Genomic DNA, 25,951 nt, shown 5'->3' with positions numbered 1-25,951 from the left:
TGGGTCTTCATTGGGGAGAAAGGAAGGATAAAGGAAGGAGGTTCTTTGCCTTCCTCTGAGCACGGAGCAGAGGTCACTGGGGGAATGGGCGGGGAGGGGTTTCTGAAGTTCTTGCATTGTTCAGGGGGTTGGACTAGATGGCCCTTGAGACCCCTTCAGAATTGGAGGCCCTTTGCTAGAGGTCGAGGGCACTTACCCCGCACGTGGATGTCTGTGTCTGTCATGAGCAGCACGGCCAACGGGTGCACCTGGGAAGAGTCGCGCACGAACACCCCGCCGTTCGACTTGACCGCCATGAAGTACGTCAGCCAGCGGCTGTAGAGCTTCGAGGACTCCCTGTGGGGAACAGATGCAACTGAGGAACTTTTCATGAGCTTCAGATCTAAGGGTCCTGAGGAAACGGTAGCAGCTGTGAGATGAGAAGGGAGGTCCTCCTCTGAACGAGGAACCAAAGCAGAGCAGAGGAGGAAACGGGCAGTCCTCGCAAGGGAAGGCAGCCAGCAGCAGTGCCCCACGGGGGTTGGCACCCCTCAGTGTGTTCATTAAACACCTGTAAACGGGGGCACACATCCAGGCAGCCAGGTGTGCAGGTAAAGCCCAAACAATGCTAGACTCAAGTCGAGGAGCACCGCCAGGGACGTAGGTATAGATTTTGGGGGGAGGGTTCGGGGGGGGCCACACCCCCACCCACCCCAGGGCATGGCCACGCCTCCCCAAGCCCCGCCCCTGGCCTAGCGCTTATAAAAGCAGCTCTCCAAGGTCGGGGATGGCAGACTGCCCTGCCCTGTCCCTCTGGGCAGAGGCATAGAGGGAAAATGGAGCCTGGTGCAAAATCTGAGTTTTGCCCCCCTCCGCCCCCGCCCCCCCCCCGGTCAGCTGCTGTGATGCTGGAATCCACCCCCAAACAGCATCACTTTCAATGGTGTTTAAACTAGAGAGCCCAAATTCTCCTTTTAAATCCACCTTAAAGGGAGAATCTGGGGTCCCCAGTTAAACAACATTGAAAGTGATGCTGTTTTGGGGTGGATTATCCCCCACCCTGAAACAGCATCACTTTCAATGTGGCGTAGTGGTTAAGAGCAGGTGCATTCTAATCTGGAGGAACCGGGTTTGATTCTGCCAGATGTGGTCTGGTAGATTTTGCTCCTGCATCCGTGCCTGACATCTTCAGAGGCAGGCCGTGGCTAGACGTGCTCCTCTCTGTGGCTCAGTGAAACGTCAGTGGCAAGCTACCAGACCAGGCCTTCCTCGCAGCCTGGGAAATCCCACAACAGCCAGTTGACTCTGGCCAAGAAAGCCTTTGACAATACAACGCCGCTTCCCTAGGAAATTGCCAAATTACGCTGAAATCAGAGTTCAGAGAGGAGCTCCACAAGGTGGGTGAAGAGGCAGCTGGCCAGACACCGCTCAGCGCCAGTGGCAAGAGGTGCCGGCTGAGGGAGCCTCATTGTGGTGCGCCTGGATGGGATCTGGTCTGGTGGCCACTGGCTCAGAAAGAGCTCTGGGGCTCCGGGTGGAGAGCACCAGGGGGGTTTCAGCAGCCAAAAAAGGCCCATTCCTGTGGCAGGAACTGCTAGGAAAGGGATGCAACAGGAAGTGGCCGGAGTGCCACAGCTGCACTAGGAAGACGAGGCGCAGTTCTGGTCTCAGCTCCGGAAGTCGAATGGGACCCCGGGCAAAAGCACAGAAAAGGGGCATCGCCCCAACTTGGAGAGTAAAAGTTGAAGCACATGGGGGGGGGGGGGGGGGTAAGGGGGTCACAGAAGAGAAGAGTTGCGCTAGAGCATAGGTGTCAAACTCGGGGCCCTCCAGATGTTATGGACTGCAGTTCCCATCATCCCCTGCCAGCATGATGCTGGCAGGGGATGATGGGAGCTGTAATCCATAACATCTGGAGGGCCGCGAGTTTGACACCTGCGCGCTAGAGGTTGATAAAGGATGTTGACAGAGGAAGCGCAGAAAGAGAGAGATTCTTTCTTGATCACCTGATTAAATGGACAGGTAACAGACAGGACAGAAAACAAAAAAGCGCTTCTCCATATTGCAGCACAAACTAAGGGAGTCACCACACTGTGGCCTCACACCCTCCAAAGGAAATGAATTGTGGAAGTCTTTCTTGGCCAGATTCAGCTGCTTTCCTTCTTTGTATTCCCTCTTTTCTTTTGCTCTCCCTCTTCCTTGGACTTCGCCGTTAGTTCTTTTTATTCCTCTTCCATGATACTTTTGCAGAGCAAGGAGGGCAGTATTGCGTTTGGCTCCACCTCATGGGCCCGGCTCCACCCTCTGTGGCGGCCATTTTGGAGTAGCGCTCACCTCCTTTCAAAATTCTAAAGTTGCCCACAAGCTAAAAAGGTTGGGGAAGCCCACTATAAGGAAAGTGAGCCGTTTGCCGCCCCCCCCCCCCCCCGGCCCCTTGGGTGAAACTATCAGCCTGGCCTGCTGCTGCCCTGAAGGCCACTCACCTGTTGATGGTGGACTTGTGCAGCAGGACGGTGCCAGCTTTTGTCCGGTACGTGTAGCTGTTGGGCTTGAACTTGCCCTGCCTGGTCACTTTGCCTTGCCTCACCTGGGGAGACAGGAGGGGAGGCACGAACAAGGCTCAGCAGGAGGCTGGCAGGGGGAGGGGGGAGAAGAGGAGGACCCACGAGAGGACCTGAAGCCAAGAGCCAGGGGGCAGGGCCTGGCATGTCAGGACAGCGCTGGGGGGGCCACACCGGCTTTGCTTCTGGCCCCTGAGAAGCGCTGAAGAGCTGAAGTTTTTCCTCCCAAGGTGTCTGGAAGGCTGAGATCTTGGCTAGGTGTGTGATCCTACAGCAGAACCAGGGACCGACTGCAGCCCAGGCAAAGGGGGCTCCCAGGCTAGGAACCCCTCCCCGCCTCATCACTGCCTGGGGTGCCTCCTCCTCGACCCCGGCCCCACAGGGGCAGCCTCAGGCAGCTGACCCAGAGGACGAGGGCGGAGCTCATCAAGGCAGGAAAAGGAAGGAAGAAGAGCACCCCCACCCCCCAGGCAAGACAGAGATGGGGACGGAGTCCGTGTGAAGGACAGAGAGGCCAGCTCAGCCCCCGCAGCCCAGGTGGCAAAGAGAGCTGGGTGATGACTCCACACACACAGCTGAGGGAGCTGCTCCACCTGGGACTCCTCCTGTCCTCGGAGGAGAGGGGAGAAGCAGGGCGGCCCCCCCTCCCCCAGAGCCAGGCAGGGACGGAAAGGGGTCTCACCTGGATGAGGTTGGGGTACAGCCCCGCCATGAGGACGCCCTTCACCAGCTCCTCTTCCTCGCTGTACTGGTTGCACGCGGAGGACGGCAGGAGGCAGTCCGAGGGGGTGGGCACCAGGTAGGCCTCGTAGAGGTTTTCCGAGAACTGCTTGACCAGGCCTGAGGGGGAAGAAGCAGCACAGAGCAGCGTGTCCATGAGGGACCCGTCCTGATCCAGGCCTGCCTGTGCGGCGCGGCTCTTTCCATGACATTGCCATGTCAGAGGCAGAAGGGAGGAGTCCGGCCAGCTGACTGAGGCAGGTCGAGGCCCACGGCAGCTGTTCTCTTCCTCTCCCACCTGGGCCTGCCTCAAGGCTCCAATCGGCTCTGTCCAAGTAAAGCTCCCTGCCTCTGCTCTGAGGTGCAGCAGGCGGAATTTCACTGAGGACAGTGGTCTGCTCTGAAGATAGGGCGCCCAGGACCAAACTGGGGTGGATTTACACACAGTCCCCAAACTGTTACTTTAAGAGCTGACAAGACAGCTAAACATTGTAGAGCAGTGATGGCGAACCTTTTCAAGGCCGAGTGCCCAAATTGCAACCCAAAACCCACTTATTTATCGCAAAGTGCCAAGCTGACAATTTAACTTGAATACTGAGGTTTCAGTTTAGAAAAAACGGTTGGCTCCAAGGCGCATGTTACTCAGGAGTAAGCTTAGTGAAGCAACCATGCAACGCTTTAAATGATTAAATCACGATCCTAGGAGGGTTTACTCAGAAGCAAGCCCCATTGCCAGCAACCGAGCTTACTCCCAGATAAAGGATCATGCCCAGACCAGCCTAGATGTGTGTGTGAGGGGGAGGGTGATTTTCCACCCTCCTCCCACATGATGAACTCTGTGCGCGAGTGCCCACAGAGAGGGCTCTGAGTGCCACCTCTGGCACCCGTGCCATAGGTTCGCCATCACTGTTTTAGGGCCTGCAGTGGATGAAGCCCCTGTGAAGTTCCTCTCCGAACTTTTGGAGGGAAAGCCAGCAAAAGGGAGGGGAGCAGAGTGGATGGCTCAGAAGCGTCTCCTCAAAATGTGTGTGTGGGGCGGGGGGGCGGGGAGAAGGCTGGGCCTGAGCAGTGATCTTAATGGGGGAGCTGTTCAAGAGCAGGATTATTGAAGGGCCATCTCCTGCCAGGAGTCCTTGAGCATCTTTTCCCCACAGTCTCCCTCCCGCTGCCTCTGCGCACCAGCCACGACCACCAGGCAGCCCTCTGCTGGCTCTCCCGCCACTCAGGGGGGCCTGTCTGGCCTTGTCCCTCGGGGCCCTGGGTCTGTGGAAGGGCTCCCGAAGACCTTCCCTCAGGGATTTCTAGGAGGTGCTGTCAGGCTGAGCTGAGGAGCAGCAGTGGCGTAGGAGGTTAAGAGCTCGTGTGTCTAATCTGGAGGAACCGGGTTTGATTCCCAGCTCTGCTGCCTGAGCTGTGGAGGCTTATCTGGGGAATTCAGAGTAGCCTGTACACTCCCACACACGCCAGCTGGGTGACCTTGGGCTAGTCACAGCTTCTCGGAGCTCTCTCAGCCCCACCCTCCTCACAGGGTGTTTGTTGTGAGGGGGGAAGGGCAAGGAGATTGTCAGCCCCTTTGAGTCTCCTGCAGGAGAGAAAGGGGGGATATAAATCCAAACTCTTCTCTTCTTCTTCTTCTTCTGTTTGCCCAGGCATCTTTAAAGGGGGGGCGGGGAGGGGGGAGATTTTGGGCTGGCTGTTTGCATCTTTTGTTTTTAACTGAAAATGTTTTTAGCTAGTATTGTAAGCTGCCTCAAACCATGAAAATGCTTTAATAAACAATACCGTTACTTCTGCAGTTATGAGTAATGTTATTATTGATAACAATATTTAAAAAAAACCCTGTAGAACTTTTCTCGTTCAGCAATAATAAAAAGCACACTTTTTATTTGGCCGTCAAGTTGCAGCCATCTTACAGTGAACTGCAGACTTTTCATGGCAAAAGATGTGCAGAGGTGGTTTGCTGTTGCTTCCCTCTGCAGAGCAACCCTGGACTTCCTGGGTGGTCTGCCACGCACATATTAAGCAGGGCTGACCCTGTTTAGTGGTCAAGATCTGCTCTGCGCTACTGAGAGGCCATTTCCAAAAACAGATGCACCTGAAAATAGAAGGATCTGGCCAAGGACAAACAAACAAAAATGCAAACCACAGGGGGTGGGGGCAAGCCGTTCTGGGGCCCCTCTCTGCCACAAGACTCACACCCAATCGATTCACCAGAAGCTAAACAGAGCCTGCTGGATGGAAAAGTGGTTTCCCCTGTTAATGGCACAGTCTCCCCACTGATGACATGCTTGGGGGGCTTGGGAGAGAGGTGACCAGCCACTGCCCACAGACTGAAGCCCCTGCAGGAAAAGACCAAGGAGGAAGACTCAAGGGGAAAAGTTGCTCCACAGACAAGGCTGCCTGCTGCTCCGCACCCCTTGAATGGCCGAGAAGCCTCACCGTTGATGAAGCGCAGGCTGGGCGCGTACAGAAGATAGTCCTGCAGGTAGTTGTCCCGTGCCCGGCTGTCTCTGCGGCGCAGGACCTCTTCCCAGCCTGCCACGGCTTTGACGAAAGCCAGGTGGTCGCTGCCACTCTCCTGGCTGAGGACGGCCTTCGCCTGGGAGACAGAAAGGCAGGTCAGGCGCACAACGGACCCTTCAATGTATTGTCGAAGGCTTTCACAGCCGGATTCAACTGGTTGTGGTGGGCTTTCTGGGCTGTGTGGCCGTGGTCTGGTGGATCTTGTTCCTAACGTTTCGCCTGCATCTGTGGCCAGCATCTTCAGAGGTGTATCACAGAGGGAAGTCTGTTACACACTGGTCCCTCCATCCCAGCACCAACCCTATTTAGCGTATGTAACAGACTTCCCTCTGTGATACACCTCTGAGGATGCCAGCCACAGATGCAGGCGAACATTAGGAACAAGATCTACCAGACCACAGCCACGCAGTCCGGAAAACCCGCCACAACCAATGGACCCTTCGTCGTCACTCACACCCGCCCCACCCCCAAAGGGGCCTCCCCACCCCTCACCTTGTCCACCTCTGTGCGGTTCTGCAGGCTGCTGCTGAACGGGTCCCGGGTGAGGCAGGAGACGATGACCAGGAGCGGGTGGATGCAGCGGTAGATGGAGGCCAGCACGATGGCCTTGGCCAGGCGAGGGTCCGTGGAAATCTGAGCCAGGCGCTTGCCCAGAGTGGTCAAGGCCTCCCGGTGGTCCAGCACACCTGAAAGGGGCTCAGCGTCAGCAGGACAGGGGCCGCCTCCTGCAGCAGGTGGCTGGGGGGAAGGGACGCCCCCGCCGTACTGGCCGTGTGGCCTCAGGAGCCGAGTGGGAGGGGAACTGGAGTTTGCAGTGGGGTCAGCCTCTGGCCGCTTACCAATCTCCTGCAAAAGGATCACGGCTTCATCCACGGCTTTGATGTCAGGACTATCCAAGGCTTTGGAGAGGAATTCCACGGCCTGTGACCAAAGCAGACGTTATTATTATTATTATTTTGTTATTTATTAGGTTTTATAAACGACCCTCCCCCCGAAGGGCTCTGCGTGGTGTACAATAAAATCAGGAAACAAAAGACAACATTCAACAGAACACAAGCAACATCAACAAAAAAATCACATTAAAATCCCTTAAAAACAGGAGCAGCAATATCACACCCCATAATTATGGATGGTGTCCGATCTACACACGAGGAGACGTACACCAAACTGAAGCCAGGGACGGTTCCAGCTCTGGTTCTGAATGAACGATGATGGAAATGGTTCTCCAGGCTAAGAACTCTCTGCTCTGGCCCAAGGGGTGGCAGGTCACAGAATCATAGAGTAGGGAAAGGCCCCAAGGGCCATCAAGTCCAGCCCCCTACCATGCAGGAACGCACAATCTTTGGTCAGCAGACTCTGACCCAGAGCCTGGCCTTCCGCTCAGGCCGCTGGCCAACCTGGACCAAGCCCAAGGCGCAGCAAGGCCCTGAGGCTGCCCAGGAAGCGGCCGGCCTTACCGTCTTCTCCGGCAGGTGGAGCTTGGCCTGGACCACCAGGTTCTCCAGAGGGGTGCGCAGGATTTCAGGCACTTGGAAGGTGGGCATCCTGTCCAGGCGGCTGCGAGGGAAGAGGTGGTAGGCAAAGCCCGACTGGCAGCGGCCGGCACGCCCACGCCTCTGGATCACGTTGGACTTGGACACCCACACGGTCTCCAGGCACGACACCTGGGGGAAGACAAAGATGACCCTTCCTCGCAACACTTGCCCTTGCTCAGGTCCAACCTCCGTCTGGCCCTCTCAGGTAATCTGCAGCGCCCAAACAGCAGCCTTGGGGACAGAGGCCGTGAACCCCCTCCGGCCTTCAAAACGCAACTGTGGCCTCATATCTGTCCGTCACTGGTCTGGAGAAACTGCTTTTCAAGGACAGCAGATGAGACTGTTTGATTCTTTTTGATGCCCGTGTTGCATCGCCTGCACTGGCTCCCAGTTGAGTTCCGGATTGTCTTCAAGGTATTGGTGTTAACCTTTAAGGCCTTACGCGGTCTGGGACCCTCGTACCTACGAGACCGTCTGGCCCTATATGTCCCACGTCGGTCTCTGTGCTCAGCAGAGGCCAATTTGCTGGTGATCCCCGCCCCCTCCATGATGCGGCTGGCCTCCACTAGGGCCAGGGTGTTTATGGCCCTGGCCCCTGCCTGGTGGAACGCTCTCCCTCCAGCTGTCCAGGCCCTGCGGGACCTTAACGAATTCTGCAGGGCCTGCAAGACTGAGTTATTCCGCCGGGCCTTTGGAGAGTCCAGCTGCTGATAAGGTGCCCGGAAACAACGAAGGCCCGCTGTTCCCTCTTGGAGGAGTTTTTAATAGTTGGATGCCATCTGTATTTTAATTGGTTATAGAAATTGAACGCTGCTTTTAATTTTATATATGTTTTACGTATCCACTTGTTCTGTTGTTGTAAACCGCCCTGAGCCCTCCAGGGGAGGGCAGTATAAAAGTGGAACAATAAATAAATAAATAAATAAAATTAATACGTCATATATTTTTTATGTACTATTTATTAATCCACTGTTTTAACAGGTTGCAGGCATTTTTATAGTTTTAGCGTTAATGCCATATTTAAACGTTTTATTGTGTCTACTTGTTGTAACCCACCCTGAGCCCTCCTGGATAGGGCGGGGTAAAAATGCGACATTCAAACAAACATCTTCTGTACAGCCTGAGAAAGGAGTACCAGAGCAATGAAGGGGAGGAATGAAGGGAGGACAGGAGGTGGGTGATAAATCAAATCCCCCCCCCCCGAGTCCTAGGATCCCTCTCCCCAAACTCAAATCGTTCCTGTAGATCAGTGGTTCTCAACCTTCTTAATGTTGCAACCTTTTAATACAGTTCCTGATGTTGTGGCTGTGGAAATCCTGCCCCCAACCCTAACATTTATCCATTTTACAGATGGAGAACACTGATGCAGAGAGTCTTAGGCAACCCCTGTGAAAGGGTCGTTCGACCCTCAAAGGGGTCCTGACCCCCAGGTTGAGAACCACTGCTGTAGATACTCAAGAGACTGTGAGGACGACTCTTCTGAACAGAGAGATCCTTGGTGGGCCAGCGAGGCACGTGTTTTGCTTGAAAGCCAAAAGGCGAACAGGCTACCAAGATGGAGGAGGAAGAGAAGGGCCTGGGGAGTGGTCCAGAGGCCAAGCTGGGGGAGGGGGGGCAGACCCACCTTGGTCTTGAGGTCATAGCGCTCCTCCTTATGGGTCCCGCTGTCCACCACGTGCACAATATCGTTGATCGTGATGGAGGTCTCCGCAATGTTGGTGGCCAGGACGATCTTCCGCACTCCGGGAGGGGGTCGTGGGAAGATGCTCTGCTGGTCCATCATAGGGATGTTGGAATGAACTGCGGGAGGGGAGGGGGAGATGAGGGGGAGGACAGACAGCACCTCTGCTCCCCTAAAAGGCGTGTCTCAAGGAGCGTATCCCTGTCCAGCTCTTCAGCCGAGAGGGACTTCTGAGGCAGCTGATGGCAGGTGAACTCCTCTCCCAGGAATGCACAACAGGCACCGGCTTCCTTGGGCTCCTGGTGGCCGAGCAGCCTCCAAGCTCCCCCCAGGGGAAAGAGGTGGAGGGAGCTGGGGGTGGGCTCAGGGGAAGCAGCAGAAGACTTGGCTCTGGCTGTGCACACGCACGAGGCTGCCTTGTGCTGACTCAGACCACGGGTCGATCAAGGTCAGAGCTGTGTACTCAGACTGGCAGCAGCTCTCCAGGGTCTCAGGAAGAAAAGGGTCTTTCTCACTTAGAACATAAGAACATAAAAACAAGCCAGCTGGATCAGACCAGAGTCCATCTAGTCCAGCACTCTGCTACTCGCAGTGGCCCACCAGTTGCCTTTGGGAGCTCACGTGCAGGAGGTGAAAGCAATGGCCTGCTGCAGCTGTTGCTCCTGAGCACCTGGTCTGCTAAGGCATTTGCAATCTCAGATCAAGGAGGATCAAGATTGGTAGCCAGAGATCGACTTCTCCTCCATAAATCTGTCCAAGCCCCTTTTAAAGCTATCCAGGTGAGTGGCCATCACCACCTCCTGTGGCAGCATCTTCCAAACACCAATCACACGTTGCGTGAAGCAGTGTTTCCTTTTATTAGTCCTAATTCTTCCCCCCAGCATTTTCAATGGATGCCCCCTGGTTCTAGTATTGTGAGGACCTTTCACTGCCAGGACCTTTCACTGGAGATGCTGCCGGGGACCGAACCTGACACCTCGTGCATGCCAAGCAGATACTCTGCCGCTGAGCCGCAGCCCCCTCCCCAACACATGAGCTGCTTTATGCCGAATCAGGCCCCAGCCCATCCACTGGCTGCCCGTGAGACAGGAACACGTGAAGCTGCCTCACGCGGAGTCAGACCGACAGTACTGTCTGCTCAGGCTGGCAGGTGTTCTCCGGGGTCCCAGGCAGAGAGGTCCTTCACGTCACCTGCAGCCCGGTCCTTTGAACTGGAGATGCCGGATGTTGAGCTCCAGGCCTTCTGCATGCCACGCGGACGCTCATCCGTGGCGGCTCCCCAGAGCCTGCAGTGGCTGAATGCCACGAGGTCCCCCCCTGCCCGCCCCCAAAGCAAAAGGCCGTCCTCCCCACCTGGTAAGACAAGGTAGCGGCTGTTGTGCTGTCCCAGAGTCTCCAAGAGGCGCTGCTGCACTCCTTTGATCTCCTGCCAGCCGGGCAAGAAGCAGAGGATCCCACCTGGCACAAGGAAGGACAGGCAAAGGCTGCAGGGCGGGGGAAGCTCCGGGCACTTCAGAGCACCCCAGCGCCCGCCCAGGTGGGAGCAGGCTGGGAGTGCTGCCCCGGCTTCCTGGGCAGTCCAAGGACTCCACCCACACCACGCAGCCAAGGCCACGCCCATCCCTCCCCCCAAGTCAGGGAAGGCTAGAGGCTATTGCTGCTCCGCCCCAAAAGACACGAGGCCCCTCAGCCAGCAACATCAAGCCCTGCCCCTTACCTGGGTCTCCATGGGCATCGATCTGCAGCACTAGGTCTGTGATCAGTTCCAAGTCCAGGACGCACTCCTCATCTGACTGCTACAGGGGCAAAGGAGACCATGTCAGCCCCTCCCCTGCCAGGAACAAGGCCCTGCAAAGGGAACACTCCCCCCCCCCCCGCCCTCCAAGAGCCCTCCGCCTGCCCTGCCAGGGTCTGATGCCCTGAGACAGCAGAAAGGGGCAATGCCCCAACAGCAGCTCCGGAGAGGGTTAGCCGGCTGCCCCTGGAACAGCTGCGCAGGGTCAAAAGCAGGGAAGGGCAATGGCAGGATCAAAGAGGGGTTGATCATGACAAGAGGGCGGGGATTGAATCTGGGAGCTGCCATGGAGCACTGGTGGCCCCTTTCCCAAAGGAGCAGCACACACGGAGCCCTGGCCCTCAAGGGCTGCAGGAATCTCTATTCTGCTGCCTGTTGACGATTCAGTAGGAACTGCCAGCTCACACTCAAGCATCCCCAGCACCCTGGGCGAGGGGAGGCAGACATTTGCTCAGGAGGGGGAACGTTCAACCTGTCATGAGTGCCCAGTGAATGGTCAAAGCCTAGCCCCGTGGTGGCGAACCTTTGGCCCTCCAGATGTTTTGGACTACAGTTCCCATCATCCCCTGCCAGGAGTTCATAACATCTGGATGGCCGTGAGTTTGATATGGGAGCTTGATCTCTAATCCTGGAGATCAATTGTGTTATGGACATTTCCCATCAGCCCCTAACAGCATGGCCAATTGGCCATGCTGGCAGGGGCTGATGGGAATTGTAGTCCATAACATCTGGAGTGCAAAAGGTTCGCCACCACTGGCCTAGCCAAAGCCCCAGGGACTACACACTGCAGAGCAAGGGGAAGAGAGAGCGACGGCCGTGGCCACAGGGACCGGCAGAGACAGAGGCGGGTTTCCTTTCTCGGACCAGCAGTAGAAAAAGCAACTGAAAGGCACTTTGTATTTATTTATTTATTTATTTATTTATTTATTTATTTATTTATTTATTTATTTATTTATTTTTGTGTGTGTGTGTGTGTGTGTGTGTAGATAGATATAGATTTGTCTGTCTGTCTATCTGTCTAAATAAATTTATATAGATATATAGACCACTCTACCCCTGAAAGGCTCAGAGCAGTGTACAAGCCAAAAAAGGAAAACAATAAATTGCAACTAAAAAGAACTGGTTATAATATTACTTTTTATGATATTACCAGCTTCATCTTAAATCGATGCAATTTTTAATTCTGCTCCAGTTTCAGGCGAATGTGGACTTTGAAGCCAGATGCTCTACCTCATGCTACTGGCCAGACAATAACAAAAAAGTGCGGTTCCCTCCAAGCCACCCGTCCCCTCGATGGTTATCACAGCTCCCTGCACAAACGCAGCAGCACACTCGGGGATGGTTGCTGCATACTTCCCTTTGTCCAGGCCGTTAAGCAGGGAGAATGTGGATTAAAGTTGGCCACGGAAAGTGCCGCCAAGTTGCAGTTTGCTCATGGCGACCTTTCGTGGGGTTTTAAAGACAAGAGACAGAGGGGTTCTGCTGCTGCCTGCCTCTGCGTAGCCACCCTCGACTCCCTTGGTGGTCTCCCATCCAAGTACTAACCAGGGCCAACCCTGCTTAGCTTCTGAGCTCAAGAAGATAAGAAGATAAGAACATAAGCACTAGCCTGCTGGATCAGACCAGAGTCCATCTAGTACAGCTCTCTGCTACTCGCAGTGGCCCACCAGGAGCCTTTGGGAGCTCACCTGCAGGAGGTGAAAGCAACGGCCTTCTGCTGCTGCTGCTCCCGAGCACCTGGTTTGCTAAGGCATTTGCAATCTCAGATCAAGGAGGATCAAGATTGGTAGCCATAGATGGACTTCTCCTCCATAAAGCTATCCAGGTTAGTGGCCATCACCACCTCCTGTGGCAGCATATTCCAAACACCAATCACACGTTGTGTGAAGAAGTGTTTCCTTTTATTAGTCCTAATTCTTCCCCCCAGCATTTTCAATGAATGCCCCTGGTTCTAGTATTGTGAGAAAGAGAGAAAAATTTCTCTCTGTCAACGTTTTCTACCCCATGCATAATTTTATAGACTTCAATCCTATCCCCCCTCAGCCGTCTCCTCTCCAAACTAAAGAGTCCCAAATGCTGCAGCCTCTCCTCATAAGGAAGGTGCTCCAGTCCCTCAATCATCCTCGTTGCCCTTCTCTGCACTTTTTCAAGCCATCTTGGATCAGGCCATCTTGGATCATCCAGGTCAGAATGAAGGTTTGCCAGGTCCTTAATGGAGAGCCAACTTTAAAAACTTAAGTGGAGCACGATGGGCGTCCTTCGGAGGCATCTGTGCCACCTGCAGACTTGTGTACACGACAAGGTGCCACCGAACGGCATGGTGAGAAAGAGAGCCCCACGCAGGAGCCTTCCCAGAGACACCCTCTCCCTGCAGACTCACCTTGATGTCGTAGTGGCGATGTCTGTGGCGCCCCAGCATGGCCAGGATCTCCTCTAGGTAGTACTCCTTGACAGGATACATGAACCCGGGCACCTTGACCACTGGGCAATCCCCAAAGTACTGCGAGAAGCGCTGGTTGTCTCCCGTGGCGCTCATCAGCACCAGCCGGAGGTCGGGGTTCTGCTTCTGGACCCCCTTCAGCAGGATCAGCAGGAAGTCGGTGTTCACGTCGCGCTCGTGCACCTCGTCCACGATGACGTGGCTGACGCCCTCCAGGCGGGGGTTGCCTTGCAGCTTCCGCAGGAGGATGCCCACGGTGCAGAAGAGAAGGGATCCCCCCCGCACAGGCGGCTTGCTCTCCAGCCGCACCTGGTAGCCCACGTTCTTCCGCATGTTCGGCCCAAGCTCCTGGGCCACGCGCTGAGCCACGGAGATGGCGCTGATCCGTCGAGGCTGAGTGATGACCATGTTGCACTGGGCGCCGCGCCCCTCCTGGATGGTGTGCTCCAAGATCAACTGGGGGATGCGGGTGGTTTTCCCACACCCTGTGTCCCCGGCTATCACCACGACCGGGTTCTGTTCCACAGCGGAGAGGATGACTTCTCTGTGGGAATCCACGGGCAGCGGGTGGCTCTCCTGCCACGCTGTGCCCCTCCTCTTCCACAGGGACAGGAGATTCTGGCTGTGGCGCACTTCCTCCGACTCCAGCATGGGAATGTAGGGCTTGCCGGTGATGGCATCGCCAATGGTGCCCGTTTCCTTGCTTAAGTTCATCATGTCATCAGCAAGCCGGGGTCTGGAGTCCCGACTATCCACCGGGTACTGAGAAGAGGAAGAAGAAGAGTTTGGATTTGTACATCCCCCCCCCCCCTTCCTCTCCTGTAGGAGACTCAAAGGGATTCACAAACTCCTGGCCGCTGATCTGATGGGCTACGCAGATTAAAATATCTTTGCATTGTCACAGACTTTCATGGTCGCAATCACCAGGGTGTTGTGGGTTTTCCGGGTTGTATGGCTGTGTGTCCAGTTGATGCAGGCAAAACGTCAGGAGAAAATGCTACTGGAACATGGCCATACACCCCGGAAATCTCGCAACACCCTAAAATATCTTTGTTTCAGTGGAAACAGCCTTGCTGTTTGTTCTGTTACATTGTTCATACTGTTCTTACAGCGTTGTTACCTGCCTTGGGCCCAGGATACCTGAGAGAAAGGTATGTATGTCAATATTTTAAAGAAATATCAGTTATTTTTCTAAGGATCAGTTTCCTTGGGGCAGGAGGATTGGGGATGCCAGAAGTCAGGTCCCACTCTAAAAGACAGCATACAAACGTTGTAAAATAAATAATCAACCTGGCAATATGACTTCAGAAGATTGCAGGCTCTGTGCAACAATAAAGAAGAGGTTTCAGAGAGTCTTTATACAGGTCTGCAGTAGAAGAGTCAGATTCAAGTCCAACAGGATCTTAGAGACTGAGAAGGTTTTCGGGGTAGGAGCTTTCAAGAGTCAAATCTTCCTCGGTCTGACAAAGGGAGTCTTGAGTCTAGAGAACTTCTGTGCCCCAAATCTTGTTGGACTCTATGGTGCTGCTAGACTCAAATCTAAGTGCTAATGAGGAAGCAGTAAAGGATAGCAAGGCCAAAGGTTAACAGGAAGCTCTGACTGGATAAGGAAAGACCTTGCGGGATAACCAGGCATCTTAGCAATCTATCTTCCTGAGTACAAATCTGTGTGAAGTGAACCCCACTCCGCCCACTTACGTGGTTCAGGTAGTTCTCGATCTTGTGCAGCGTGGCCTCGGGGACTTTGATGTGGCAGGGCTTCCTCTGGTTCTCTCCCAGTTCCCGGAGGGACGTCATGTTGTACATGGCGTGGCTGAGGGGGTTGTTGTTCTTGTCTACCAAGCCGAGGCTCTGCAGGGGACGAGACACAAGCAGAGTCGCGGGACGGAAGGAGGGAATGGGTGGACAGAATAAGGGAATAAGGTCAACTGAGATGGAACAACTGGCAGAACCTTCTAAAGTCAATACACTTTGGCCCAGAGGGGTGTTGACAGCACACGCACACGCACGCACGCACGCACGCACACACACACACACACGCAAACGGGTAGGATCCACCTGTAGTGCCAGAGCAGCGGAGAGACCCAGGAAGCCTTCACAGCCTCTTTCCGCTTCACGCCTGCAGCAACTCACCTTCAGCTTCTGGCAGGCCAGTGCAGCTGCTTTGTTCTCTGCCTCCACCTTGCGGCGCCCCTTGGCAGCAAAGGTCATGGGGCACGGCCAGCGCAAGGTCAGCTTGCAGATCTTGGTCTTGGTGCCCACCGTGCGGAACTGCATGTACTCCTGCAAGGAGGAAAGGGGGGTCAGCAGAGGGTGGGGGGGAGAGCCAGCCCTTTATGCTGACGGTCCTGATACTGAGGACCCCCAACTGCCGCGGGTGAGAAGGCAAGATATTTGGCTCCTCTGCCTCAGAGGCTAGCAGGAGCCATAAGAACAAGCCAGCTGGATCAGACCAGAGTCCATCTAGTCCAGCTCTCTGCTACTCGCAGTGGCCCACCAGGTGCCATTGGGAGCTCACGTGCAGGAGGTGAAAGCAATGGCCTTCTGCTGCTGCTGCTCCCGAGCACCTGGTCTGCTAAGGCATTTGCAATCTCAGATCAAGGAGGATCAAGATTGGTAGCCAGAGATCGACTTCTCCTCCATAAATCTGTCCAAGCCCCTTTTAAAGCTATCCAGGTTAGTGGCCATCACCACCTCCTGTGGCAGCATATTCCAAACACCAATCACACATTGCATGAAGAAGTGTTTCCTTTTATTAGTCCTAATTCTTCCCCCCAGCATTTTCAATGAATGCCCCCTGGTTCTAGTATTGTGAGAAAGAGAGAAAAGTTTCTCTGTCAACATTTTCTACCCCATGCATAATTTTATAGACCTCAATCATATCCCCCCTCAGACGTCTCCTCTCCAAACTAAAGAGTCCCAAACGCTGCAGCCTCTCCTCATAGGGAAGGTGCTCCAGTCCCTCAATCATCCTCGTTGCCCTTCTCTGCACTTTTTCTATCTCTTCAATATCCTTTTTGAGATGTGGCGACCAGAACTGGACACAGGACTCCCAAGTGCGGTCGCACCACGGCTTTATGTAAGGGCATGACAATCCTTGCAGTTTTATTATCAATTCCTTTCCTAATGAGCCAGATCCTGTATGGGCCTCCCAGCACAGAATACCAGAACTGGAAGCTCTTTAATGCTCTCTGAGATTATTTGCCAGAAATTTTAAAGCCACAGAAATGGGAGAGGTAATGAACAAACAACAACAACCCCTTCCTTCCCACTTCAAGACTAAAATATGTGCAATACTTTCTTATCAGCCCTTAAACTTACTTTAAAATAACACATGGCAAGGTCCTATGACTTCCCTCCCACTCAAATTGTCCACCAACAAAAGACCTCCTTACAGAAAGAGTGACTGTTCTCCTTCAGAGTAAGAAAAGCCTCCTTTCCCCATCAAAACAGTCATTTTCCACTGGAGGAAGAAGTCTTTCTTTGTTAACTTAGCAGAAGAGAGTTGTTGAATTCAAGTCAGGATTGATTTAAAAAAATTAGATTTCTTAAATAAAATAATCTTGAAAAAAATCAATCTAAAGTACCGTATTAATAATGAAATAAGAATTAGTTTTTAATTAAGTAGCATGAGGTAGCGTATTCATGGAACGTTTAAATTTTTGGTAAATTAATTCCATTACTCCATTCATAATGTCATCCTCTTCCAGAGGTTTCTGTAAGGTTATTTTGGGCAGTTTTTCTGTCTAGAAGATATAATTATTGGTTTTGCAGTTCTCAAAACTGTGAATTTGTGTCTGCAGAGATAACATATCTCATCTTCATGGTAAAAATGTTATAAAATAATCTCAGAATTGAGAAAAAGATCTTAGTTCCATTGTTTCTTTGCGATTCTATGTACAGAGAATCAACTTCTTATCTCTTAAGTGCTTAGTTGCAAGAACTTCAATAAAAAGGAGACCGGAGTGGAGCACATTTGCACAAGGAGCTAAGTGGGAGGAGGGTGGGACAAGCAGTCAAAATGAAAGTGAAACTTTTTGAGCAGAATACCCCACAAGTCTTGGGGTCTTTGTGTGCATAGCCTGAGGTTTATCATTATTCTCACCTTGGAGGAGAAAATCTATGATTACCGCAAGTGATAAAAGAGACCTAGTTTGAGGATATTTTAATGAAGTTCTTCTATCTATGGGTAAGGCAGATGTGTGTGCAAAATGTAAACACCACAACAAAGAAATGCAAGGCTTGATGGCCTGAGTGATATTGGCAGATAATTACGAAATTATTATGAGGTGAACTATCTGTATTAACCAAATCAGTGATTTCTGATATAAAACTAATCTAGAAACTTGTTATTCTAAAAATGAAACTTTAATCTGGTTGTGAATATTGAAATTATACCACCAAGAGCGAGTCTTTATGTAGAAAACCGTGATTTAGATTTAGTCTTACTGGTTAGTGATTTAAAACAATTTGATTTAAATCAAATCTACCATATTCAAGCCATAAAATGCTTCATGTAGTAGAAGAATACACAACTGTATTTCTGGCATATTTATGGAATTCAGGAGAATAAATGCCTTGGTTTCCTACACGCAAAACTGCAAACAATCTCAATCCTAGAGAGAAAGCAACACGTGCCACACCTTGCACTATTTTAAGATACGTATCTTAGTGTTTGCCAAAGAAGAGATAGGAAAAAACAAAAGTTGAAAGTTTCAAAATAAATCTTGCAGTAAGAAACAAAAAGGACAGAAACAGTCCCCAGGAGTTACATAGAAACACAGAGCTGAAAGGGATCTCAGAGGTCATCTGGTCCAACCCCTGAACAATGCAGGACTTCACAGACATGCATTTTCCAGGCCTTCACCCCTCTATCTTCACCTTCACTTCAAAAGTGTTTCTACCTCCTGAGCTGGACTCACCTTAACAGTGGAGGAAGAGGTGGCGATCTGAATCACTTGGGCTAGAAGGTTCTTGGGGAGTGGAAACTGGGTCAGTGCCCGGAGGGCCGTGCTGTCGTCTGTCATTTCCAGGGAGAGGCCGTCCCTGCAGCGCAAGGAAACACAGAGATCCTAAACCACCGCTGCTTAATGACATCACTGTGCCTTGACCAACTGGGAGGGGAAAGAGGCACAATCATGCTTTCAAACATCCCCCCCCCCCCCCAATCGGTCAAAATTTGAACAGCTTATCTAGCCCAATACGGCAGTTGACAGCACCCGTTTTCTTGTGGGCCACACTGTTGTCTTGAGGGTCTTTTCTATACGTTAGAGAATAGGTATATGGAAGCAGGGAAATGGGAAATGATGGAGAGGGGTTGGGAAAGGAGGGAGTATGAAGCACCCAATTCTTCCCCACACGCAGCCCCCTTCAGGACATCCCCCTCCCCACACACATTTCTAGACCTCAACTGCCTTCCTAGTTTTTTATATCCTCCCTGCAGTCACGAGGCCTGTATTTTGCCCATCTTTAAAAACAGAGAGAAGCGACAAGGCTGTAGAGAGGCTGCGAGGCGAAGGCACGCACATTTGAGCGCGTCCGACAAAGAGGATCTGCGAGCGGACGGGGTGGGGGCTCAGTCAGCGGCCTCCCGCTGCCCAAGGCCCGGCTCTTCGGTGTCCCACATTCTTTGCGTAACACTGACAGGCAGAACCTCCAGGACATTCTAGAAGCTGGCCAAGATCCCAGCACTCTTCCCGCCGGCACCAGACCCCGGCCACAAAGACCACCTGGAGCGAAAGCTGGGCTTGCAGGTAAGCAAACCGGGGCTGGGAGATCCCCTGCAAGGCAGCGTTTCAACTACAGCATTCAAGGGGATGGGATCGAATCCCCCCGCTACCCTCATACCAGAGACAGCCGGATTGGATGGGCAGTCCCTGCTCCGGACAAGGTACCCAGGGAGAAAACCTCCATGCAGAGCCACTGCCTCAATGGGCAGCAGGACTCCACGGGGAAGGGAATGGCTTTTCTCAGCCTGGGTCTCTGGAAAGCATCTGCTTGTAGAGGGCCACAGGCTAGGTCCAGAGCTGTACCCTGGACTCCCCCTTCTCTGACCTGTCTGAGTGAAAGTCGCTGGGGGGCTGGGACGCAACAGTGTGGGGCCCTCTCCCCACTGGCCAGCTCCTGCCCCCCTGCTTCATGAGGAAGGGGTCTCTCCCTACCTGATGTCTCTGGGGGGCGTCCGAGCCTCAGGATGCGTCATGGACAGATAGTGGGACACGTCGATGGCATCGTCCTCCAGCTCCCCCTCCTCCAGCTCCCCTTCTTCCAGCTCCCCCTCCTCCAGCTCCTCCTTCCGGATGGGCTTCAGCAGCCGGTGATGCTCCAGGGGCTGGACAGGCTCGTCGGGCTCCACCCGCCTCCAGCAGGTGGACAGGTCAGCCAAGGAAGGCCCGGACTTCGAGCGCCACCGTCCCTCAGAGCACCACCTCTCATCGGGGCAGCCCAACTGCTCGGCAAGGAGGCGGTACTTGGCGGCATCGAAGAGCTCGTTCCTGGGCCCCAGCAGACCCCAGCCCTGCAAGAGGGAGGGAAAGAGAGGCTGTCCGTCACCACGAGGGAGGGGAAGGGGCAGGTGGGCCGGTGCAAAGCTGAGCCGGGCAGGCAGAGAGTTGGGTCTGAAGGCTGCAGGTTCTTTGGCCCCCGCCTGCCCTCTGCTGGGGTCAGGTTCTTACCCGAACAATTCTACACTGCCCGGTGCCTTCAACACCAGCCCTTCAAGCTTCACCTGCAGCCATGAAGATAGAACAGCAATGGCTGATTGACAGGAGTTAAGTGCCCAGCAAAATAGGTAAACATATGGGGGGGGGGGGGAGATAAGAAAGAATTTAGAGCAGGTGTGTCTAACTGTGGCGCTTCAGGTGTTCACGGACTACAACTCCATGTAGCCCAGTGATGGCGAACCTTTTCGAGACCGAGTGCCCAAATTGCAACCAAACGCACTTATTTATTGCAAAGTGCCAACTCGGCAATTTAACCTGAATATTGAGGTTTGAGTTTAGAAAAAAATGGTTTGCTCCAAGGTGCGTGTTATTCAGGAGTAAGCTTGGTGAACATAAGAACATAAGAACAAGCCAGCTGGATCAGACCAAAGTCCATCTAGTCCAGCTCTCTGCTACTCGCAGTGGCCCACCAGGTGCCTTTGGGAGCTCACATGTAGGATGTGATCGCAATGGCCTTCTGCGGCTGTTGCTCCAGATCACCTGGTCTGTTAAGGCATTTGCAATCTAAGATCAAAGAGGATCAAGATTGGTAGCCATAAATCGACTTCTCCTCCATAAATCTGTCCAAGCCCCTTTTAAAGCTATAAAGGTTTGTGGCCATCACCACCTCCTGTGGCAGCATATTCCAAACACCAATCACACGTTGAGTGAAGAAGTGTTTCCTTTTATTAGTCCTAATTCTTCCCCCCAGCATTTTCAATGAATGCCCCCTGGTTCTAGTATTGTGAGAAAGAGAGAAAAATGTCTCTCTGTCAACATTTTCTACCCCATGCATAATTTTGTAGACTTCAATCATATCCCCCCTCACACGTCTCCTCTCCAAACTAAAGAGTCCCAAACGCTGCAGCCTCTCCTCATAGGGAAGGTGCTCCAGTCCCTCAATCATCCTTGTTGCCCTTCTCTGCACTTTTTCTATCTCCTCAATATCCTTTTTGAGATGCGCGCACTAGAACTGGACACAGTACTCCAAGCGCGGTCGCACCACTGCTTTATATAAGGGCATGACAATCTTTGCAGTTTTATTATTAATTCCTTTTCTAATGATCCCCAGCATAGAGTTTGCCTTTTTTTCACAGCTGCCATGCATTGAGTTGACATTCCCATGGAACTATCAACTAAGACGCCTAAATCCCTTTCCTGGTCTGTGACTGATAGCACTGACCCCTGTAGCGTATGTGAAGTTTGGATTTTTTGCCCCTATGTGCATCATCACTTTACATTTTGCTACATTGAACTGCATTTGCCATTTCCGAGCCCACTCATCTAATTTATCAAGGTCCTTGGAGCTCTTCAATCCTTTGTGGTTCTCACTCACCCTACCTAATTTGGTATCATCTGCAAATCTTGGCCACCACGCTACCCACCCCTACTTCCAGGTCATTTATGAATAGGTTAAAGAGCACTGGTCCCACACGGATCCTTGGGGACACCTCACTGACATCTCCATTGTGAGAACTTCCCATTTACACTCCACTCTTGTTTCCTGTTTCTCAAACCAGTTTTTAATCCATAGGAGGACTTCCCTCTTATTCCTTCATTGCTGAGTTTTCTCAACAGTCTCTGGTGAGGAACTTTGTCAAAAGCCTTTTGGAAATCCAAGTAGACAATGTCCACCTGTTCACCCTTCTGTCCACATGCCTGTTTACACCCTCAAAGAACTCTTGTAAGTTTGTAACACAGGATTTTGCTCTGCAAAAGCCATGCTGACTCTTTCTCAGCAGGTCTTGCTTTTCTACATGTTTTATAATTTTATCTTTAATGATAGATTCTACTAATTTACCAGGAACAGATGTCAAACTGACTGGCCTGTAATTTCCTGTCCCCCCTAGACCCTTTCTTAAAGATTGCGTGTGACATTGGCCATCTTCCAGTCTTCAGGGATGGAGCCTGGATTCAGTGGATAAGTTGCATATTAATGTGAGAACATCAGTAATTTCATGCTTGAGCTCTTTAAGAACTCTTGGATGAATGCAATCTGGGCCAGGGGATTTGGTAACATTTAGTTTATCAATGGCTGCCAGAACTTCTCCTTGTCTACCACTATCTTCGCTAGTTCCTCGCATTCCCCTCCTAAGAAGCTTGGTTCAGGTGCAGGAATGTTCCTCACCTCCTCTTTGGTGAAGACAGATGCAAAGAATTCATTCAGCTTCTCTGCAATCTCCCTGCCATCTTTTAGCACACCCTTTGTTCCTTTTGTCATCTAACGGCCTACCGCTTCTTTGCTGGCTTCCCTGCTTTGATGTACTTGAAGAACTGTTTGTTGCTGGTCTTGATGTTCATAGCCATGCATTCCTCATAATCCTTTTTTGCCTCCCTTACAGCTAACTTGCTTCTCTCTTTGCCACCATTTGTGTTCCCTCTCATATTCTTTCATCAGCCAAACTGGACTTCCCATTTTCTAAAAAGACATTTTCTTTTTTTTTTTCTGATAATTTCCTCAACCTCTCTTGTTAACCATGGTGGCTTTCTTTGGACTGGGTGCTGCCTTTTCTAACCTGTGGAACACATTCCAGCTGAGCTTTTTATTACTGTGTTTTTAAATAACCTCCAAGCATCCTGGATAGTTTTGACTCTCTTTGATTTTCCCTTTCAGCTTCCTGCAAGCACTATCCCCTCATCTTTGAGAAATTTCCTTTCTGAAGGCGAATGTAACTACATTAGTAGTTGCCACTTGTTCGCATGCTGAGATACTGAATCTGACAGCGTTGTGGTCGCTGTTCCCTATCGGCTCAACAACACTGACTTCCTGCACCAGGTCCTGGGTCCCACATAGAATTAGATCTAGGATCACCTTTCCCCTGGTTGGTTCTACAACCATCTGCTCTAAGCCACAGTCATTTAGCATATCCAGGAATGCTCTCTCCTTACTATGACCTGAACATGCATTTTTCCAGTTTATATGGGGATAGTTAAAATCACCCATTACCACTCATATTTTGTTTTTTTGTTGGCCTCTCTAATTTCTTTTTCCATTTCAGAATCCTCTTGTGCACTTTGGTCAGGGGGACGATAATATATTCCTAATATTAAACTGTCCTTCACACCTGGTATTGATATCCACAGTGATTCTGTAGGGGAACCAACTCCCCTTGCATTGTCTATTTTATGTGATACTATGCTCTCTTTGATGTAAAGGGCAACTCCGCCCCCAATGCGCTTTGTCCTATCCTTCCTATAGAGCCTGTAGCCTGGTATAACAGCATCCCACTGGTTCTCCTCATTCCACCATGTCTCTGTAATGCCCACTGTATCAAAGTCCTCCTTCAAAACTCTGTACTCTAGCTCCCCCATTTTAGGTCGAATGCTTCTACTATTAGCATACAGACACCTGTATACCCTGTCTCCCCTGTCCTTAGCCTGGGATTTATGTGCTTTACCCTCAAGTCTTTGTAGACACTATCCCTGTCATACATGCACATTGCTATGTTCCTCGCTTGTATCTGGTTGATTTAGAAAACCTCCCTCTCTGTCTGCATCCCCATAGATACTGTATTCAACCAAGTCACCTCAGCTCCTGTCGGCTTTCCCCAGTGATCAGTTTAAAAGCTGTTCTGCCACCTTTTTTAATGTTGAGCGCCAGCAGCCTGGTTCCTCTGTTAAGATGAAGCCCGGGTCTCCGCCAGGCTACAGGCCTACCTTGTCCCAAAAGGTTCCCCAGTTCCTGACAAATCTGAAACCCTCTGCCTTACACCACCTTCTCTCATCCACGCATTGAGACCCTGTATCTCCGCTGCCTAGCTCGCCTGCTGCGGAACGGTAGCATTTCTGAGAATGCCACCTTGGAGGTCCTGACTTCAACCTGTTTCCTAGCAGCCTAAATTTAGCTTCCAGAACCTCCCGGCTACATTTCCCAATGTCGTTGGTGCCAATGTGGGACCACAACTGCTGACTCCACCCCAGCACTGTCAAAAGCTCTATCTAGATCTAAGCATGACATTCGCAACCTTCGCACCAGGCAGGCAAGTCACCATGCGTCATCACTACAAACCAACTCTACATTTCTAATGATCTAATCACCCACTACAAGGAGCTCCCCACCTCGGGTATCCTCAGCGCAGGAGGATAGCTGATCACCAGTTAAGCGAAGGGATCCCCATCTAAGGGAGCATCTTCCCCACCTCAGACTGGCACCCTCCATCCCCAAGGCTCATTCTCCATGACATCTGAAGAGATGTCACCTTGGGAGTGGGACCCAGCTGTTAGGTCCCTGAAAGCCTCGCCTGTCACCCCTCTCTGCCTCTTTCTTCAGCTTCTCCAGGTTCACCTTGGCTTCAAGAGAACAGACATGCTCCTTGAGTGCCAGGAGCTCATTGCAGCCAGGGCACACCCACGCACTTCTGTCCTAGTGGCAGATAATCATACATGTGACACTCAGAGCAAAACAATGGAAAGCCCCCCATCCCCTGCTGGCTTTCTGCCTTCATATCTGATTTGTTTAGATATTTAGATATTAAGCTTTTAGTCACTGCCCCTCCTGGAGCTATTTGCACGCATTCATCTGTCAAATATGTCCTTTACAATTTTTTTTAAAAAAATTGCGGGCGCGCCGCTGGTTCCAGAGAATGAATTAAAGCCCCCGATCTCAGGACAAAAGCCCCCACCTCTTAGGACAAAGAGGAACAAGAGATGAACTCTGTTAACCCCTGTTAAGCCCCACCTTTCAGATTCAGCAGCCTTTACAAGGGGAGAAAAAAGAGATAACCCCTGTTAAAAATAACACTGTTTTAAAAGCTGTGGCTTTGGAGAAAAGCCCTCCAAAATGAACACCAGCGGTCACTCTGCTCTTCCTGGCCAAGTCTCTTCTGCTGCTACTCCTCTCTGCTGGTTCCAGAGACTGTGCAACCGTGCAACGCTTCGAATGAGTGAATCACAACCATAGGAGGGTTTACTCAGAAGCAAGGCCAGTCTAGATGTGTGGGTGTATGTGGGGGGTGATTTTCCGCTCCCCCCCCCCCCCCTTACATGACCTTTAACTCCTTAGCGGCGCGTATGCTCCCACAGAGAGGGCTCTGAGTGCCACCTCTGGCATGCATGCCATAGGTTCGCCACCACTGATGTAGCCCATGGACATCTGAAGGGCCAAAGTTGGACACCCCTGATTTAGAGCACGCTCCAAATGTATGCTCCACAATGTACTCAAGACCCAGCTGGTGAAAGAGCCATGTCTGAGACAGAGAGGGGTTGATTACAGCCCCGGGCAAGGAGCAGCCCCCCACCCCATGGCAACTTAAGAATATTGGGAGCACTAGACCTCAGGAGCACAGAATGGCATGCAGGCTGATGCTTCTCTCCAAAACTGTTGAAAGCTTTGGGAGTGAAGAGTTAGGGGGCAAGCCACAGAGCACAGTGGAGGGTCCTTGCTGAGTCCTTCCTGGCTTCTGGGTGCCCAGGGGAAGGTGCCTGCTCAGAGACACTCTGGCACAGGGCGGCTCCCTGCTGTGGTCCTTGGGCTCAAAAAAACTGCCTGCGCCTGGTCAGAGAGCTTTCTTGGTGACTTATGAGCAATTCTGTCAAATGACAGCAGTGATATAAGCCACCCTCATGCCCCACATACACTCAAGAGGCCAGACGGCCAATGACCCTGTCCACTCAGCGTGCAGAACAACAAGCAAGCAGGCTGAGGAGTTCAGCGGTCCTGAGGTATAACTGCAGTGATCCAAAGTGCTGCGATCCATTACCAGCATGGACCACCCTCAGCCCAGTTCACTGCCAGCTGACCTCTGACCCTAAAAAGTCAGCAGGCCACGAGGGACAGTGAATGCCCGGGGGAGGGGGGGGGGCCGGGAGCTAAGAAGCCAAGAGCAGCTCCAGTCACCTTGAAGAGCTGGCAAGCAGCAGCTGCAGCCTGTCGCTCGGCATCAATTTTCTTGGTCCCATAGCCTTCCACCTCCACGGTCTTCGGCCACTTAATGAGCAGTGTGACTTTCTACAGAGGGGAAAAACCGGCATGAAAACAGACATCCAGAATGCAACATGTTGAGAGAGCAAGAAAGTA

At 52.1% G+C, this 25,951-nt stretch overlaps 1 protein-coding gene across 6 annotated transcripts in view; it reads right to left on the bottom strand.

Annotated features, from left to right (window-relative positions):
* Positions 1 to 25,951, bottom strand: part of DHX30 (DExH-box helicase 30) — a 42,748-nt gene that overhangs the window by 1,091 nt on the left and 15,706 nt on the right. For all 6 annotated transcript variants that reach the window (XM_048511531.1, XM_048511530.1, XM_048511528.1 and 3 more), the window contains 16 exons: positions 25,772 to 25,882; positions 19,396 to 19,751; positions 18,157 to 18,280; positions 15,368 to 15,517; positions 14,933 to 15,085; positions 13,175 to 13,996; positions 10,717 to 10,795; positions 10,353 to 10,457; positions 8,943 to 9,118; positions 7,241 to 7,447; positions 6,623 to 6,704; positions 6,276 to 6,469; positions 5,700 to 5,859; positions 3,223 to 3,380; positions 2,463 to 2,566; positions 197 to 336 (listed from right to left, as the gene is read on the bottom strand). In XM_048511531.1, the coding sequence (XP_048367488.1) occupies positions 197 to 336; positions 2,463 to 2,566; positions 3,223 to 3,380; positions 5,700 to 5,859; positions 6,276 to 6,469; positions 6,623 to 6,704; positions 7,241 to 7,447; positions 8,943 to 9,118; positions 10,353 to 10,457; positions 10,717 to 10,795; positions 13,175 to 13,996; positions 14,933 to 15,085; positions 15,368 to 15,517; positions 18,157 to 18,280; positions 19,396 to 19,751; positions 25,772 to 25,882 (3,121 nt within the window). The remainder of the gene's footprint in view (positions 1 to 196; positions 337 to 2,462; positions 2,567 to 3,222; positions 3,381 to 5,699; positions 5,860 to 6,275; positions 6,470 to 6,622; positions 6,705 to 7,240; positions 7,448 to 8,942; positions 9,119 to 10,352; positions 10,458 to 10,716; positions 10,796 to 13,174; positions 13,997 to 14,932; positions 15,086 to 15,367; positions 15,518 to 18,156; positions 18,281 to 19,395; positions 19,752 to 25,771; positions 25,883 to 25,951) is intronic.

Source organism: Sphaerodactylus townsendi, linkage group LG11 (assembly GCF_021028975.2).
Source record: "Sphaerodactylus townsendi isolate TG3544 linkage group LG11, MPM_Stown_v2.3, whole genome shotgun sequence".
NCBI lineage: Eukaryota > Metazoa > Chordata > Lepidosauria > Squamata > Sphaerodactylidae > Sphaerodactylus > Sphaerodactylus townsendi.
The sequence above is the reverse complement of the archived record's forward strand: the minus strand, read 5'-3'. Positions and strand labels throughout refer to the sequence as shown.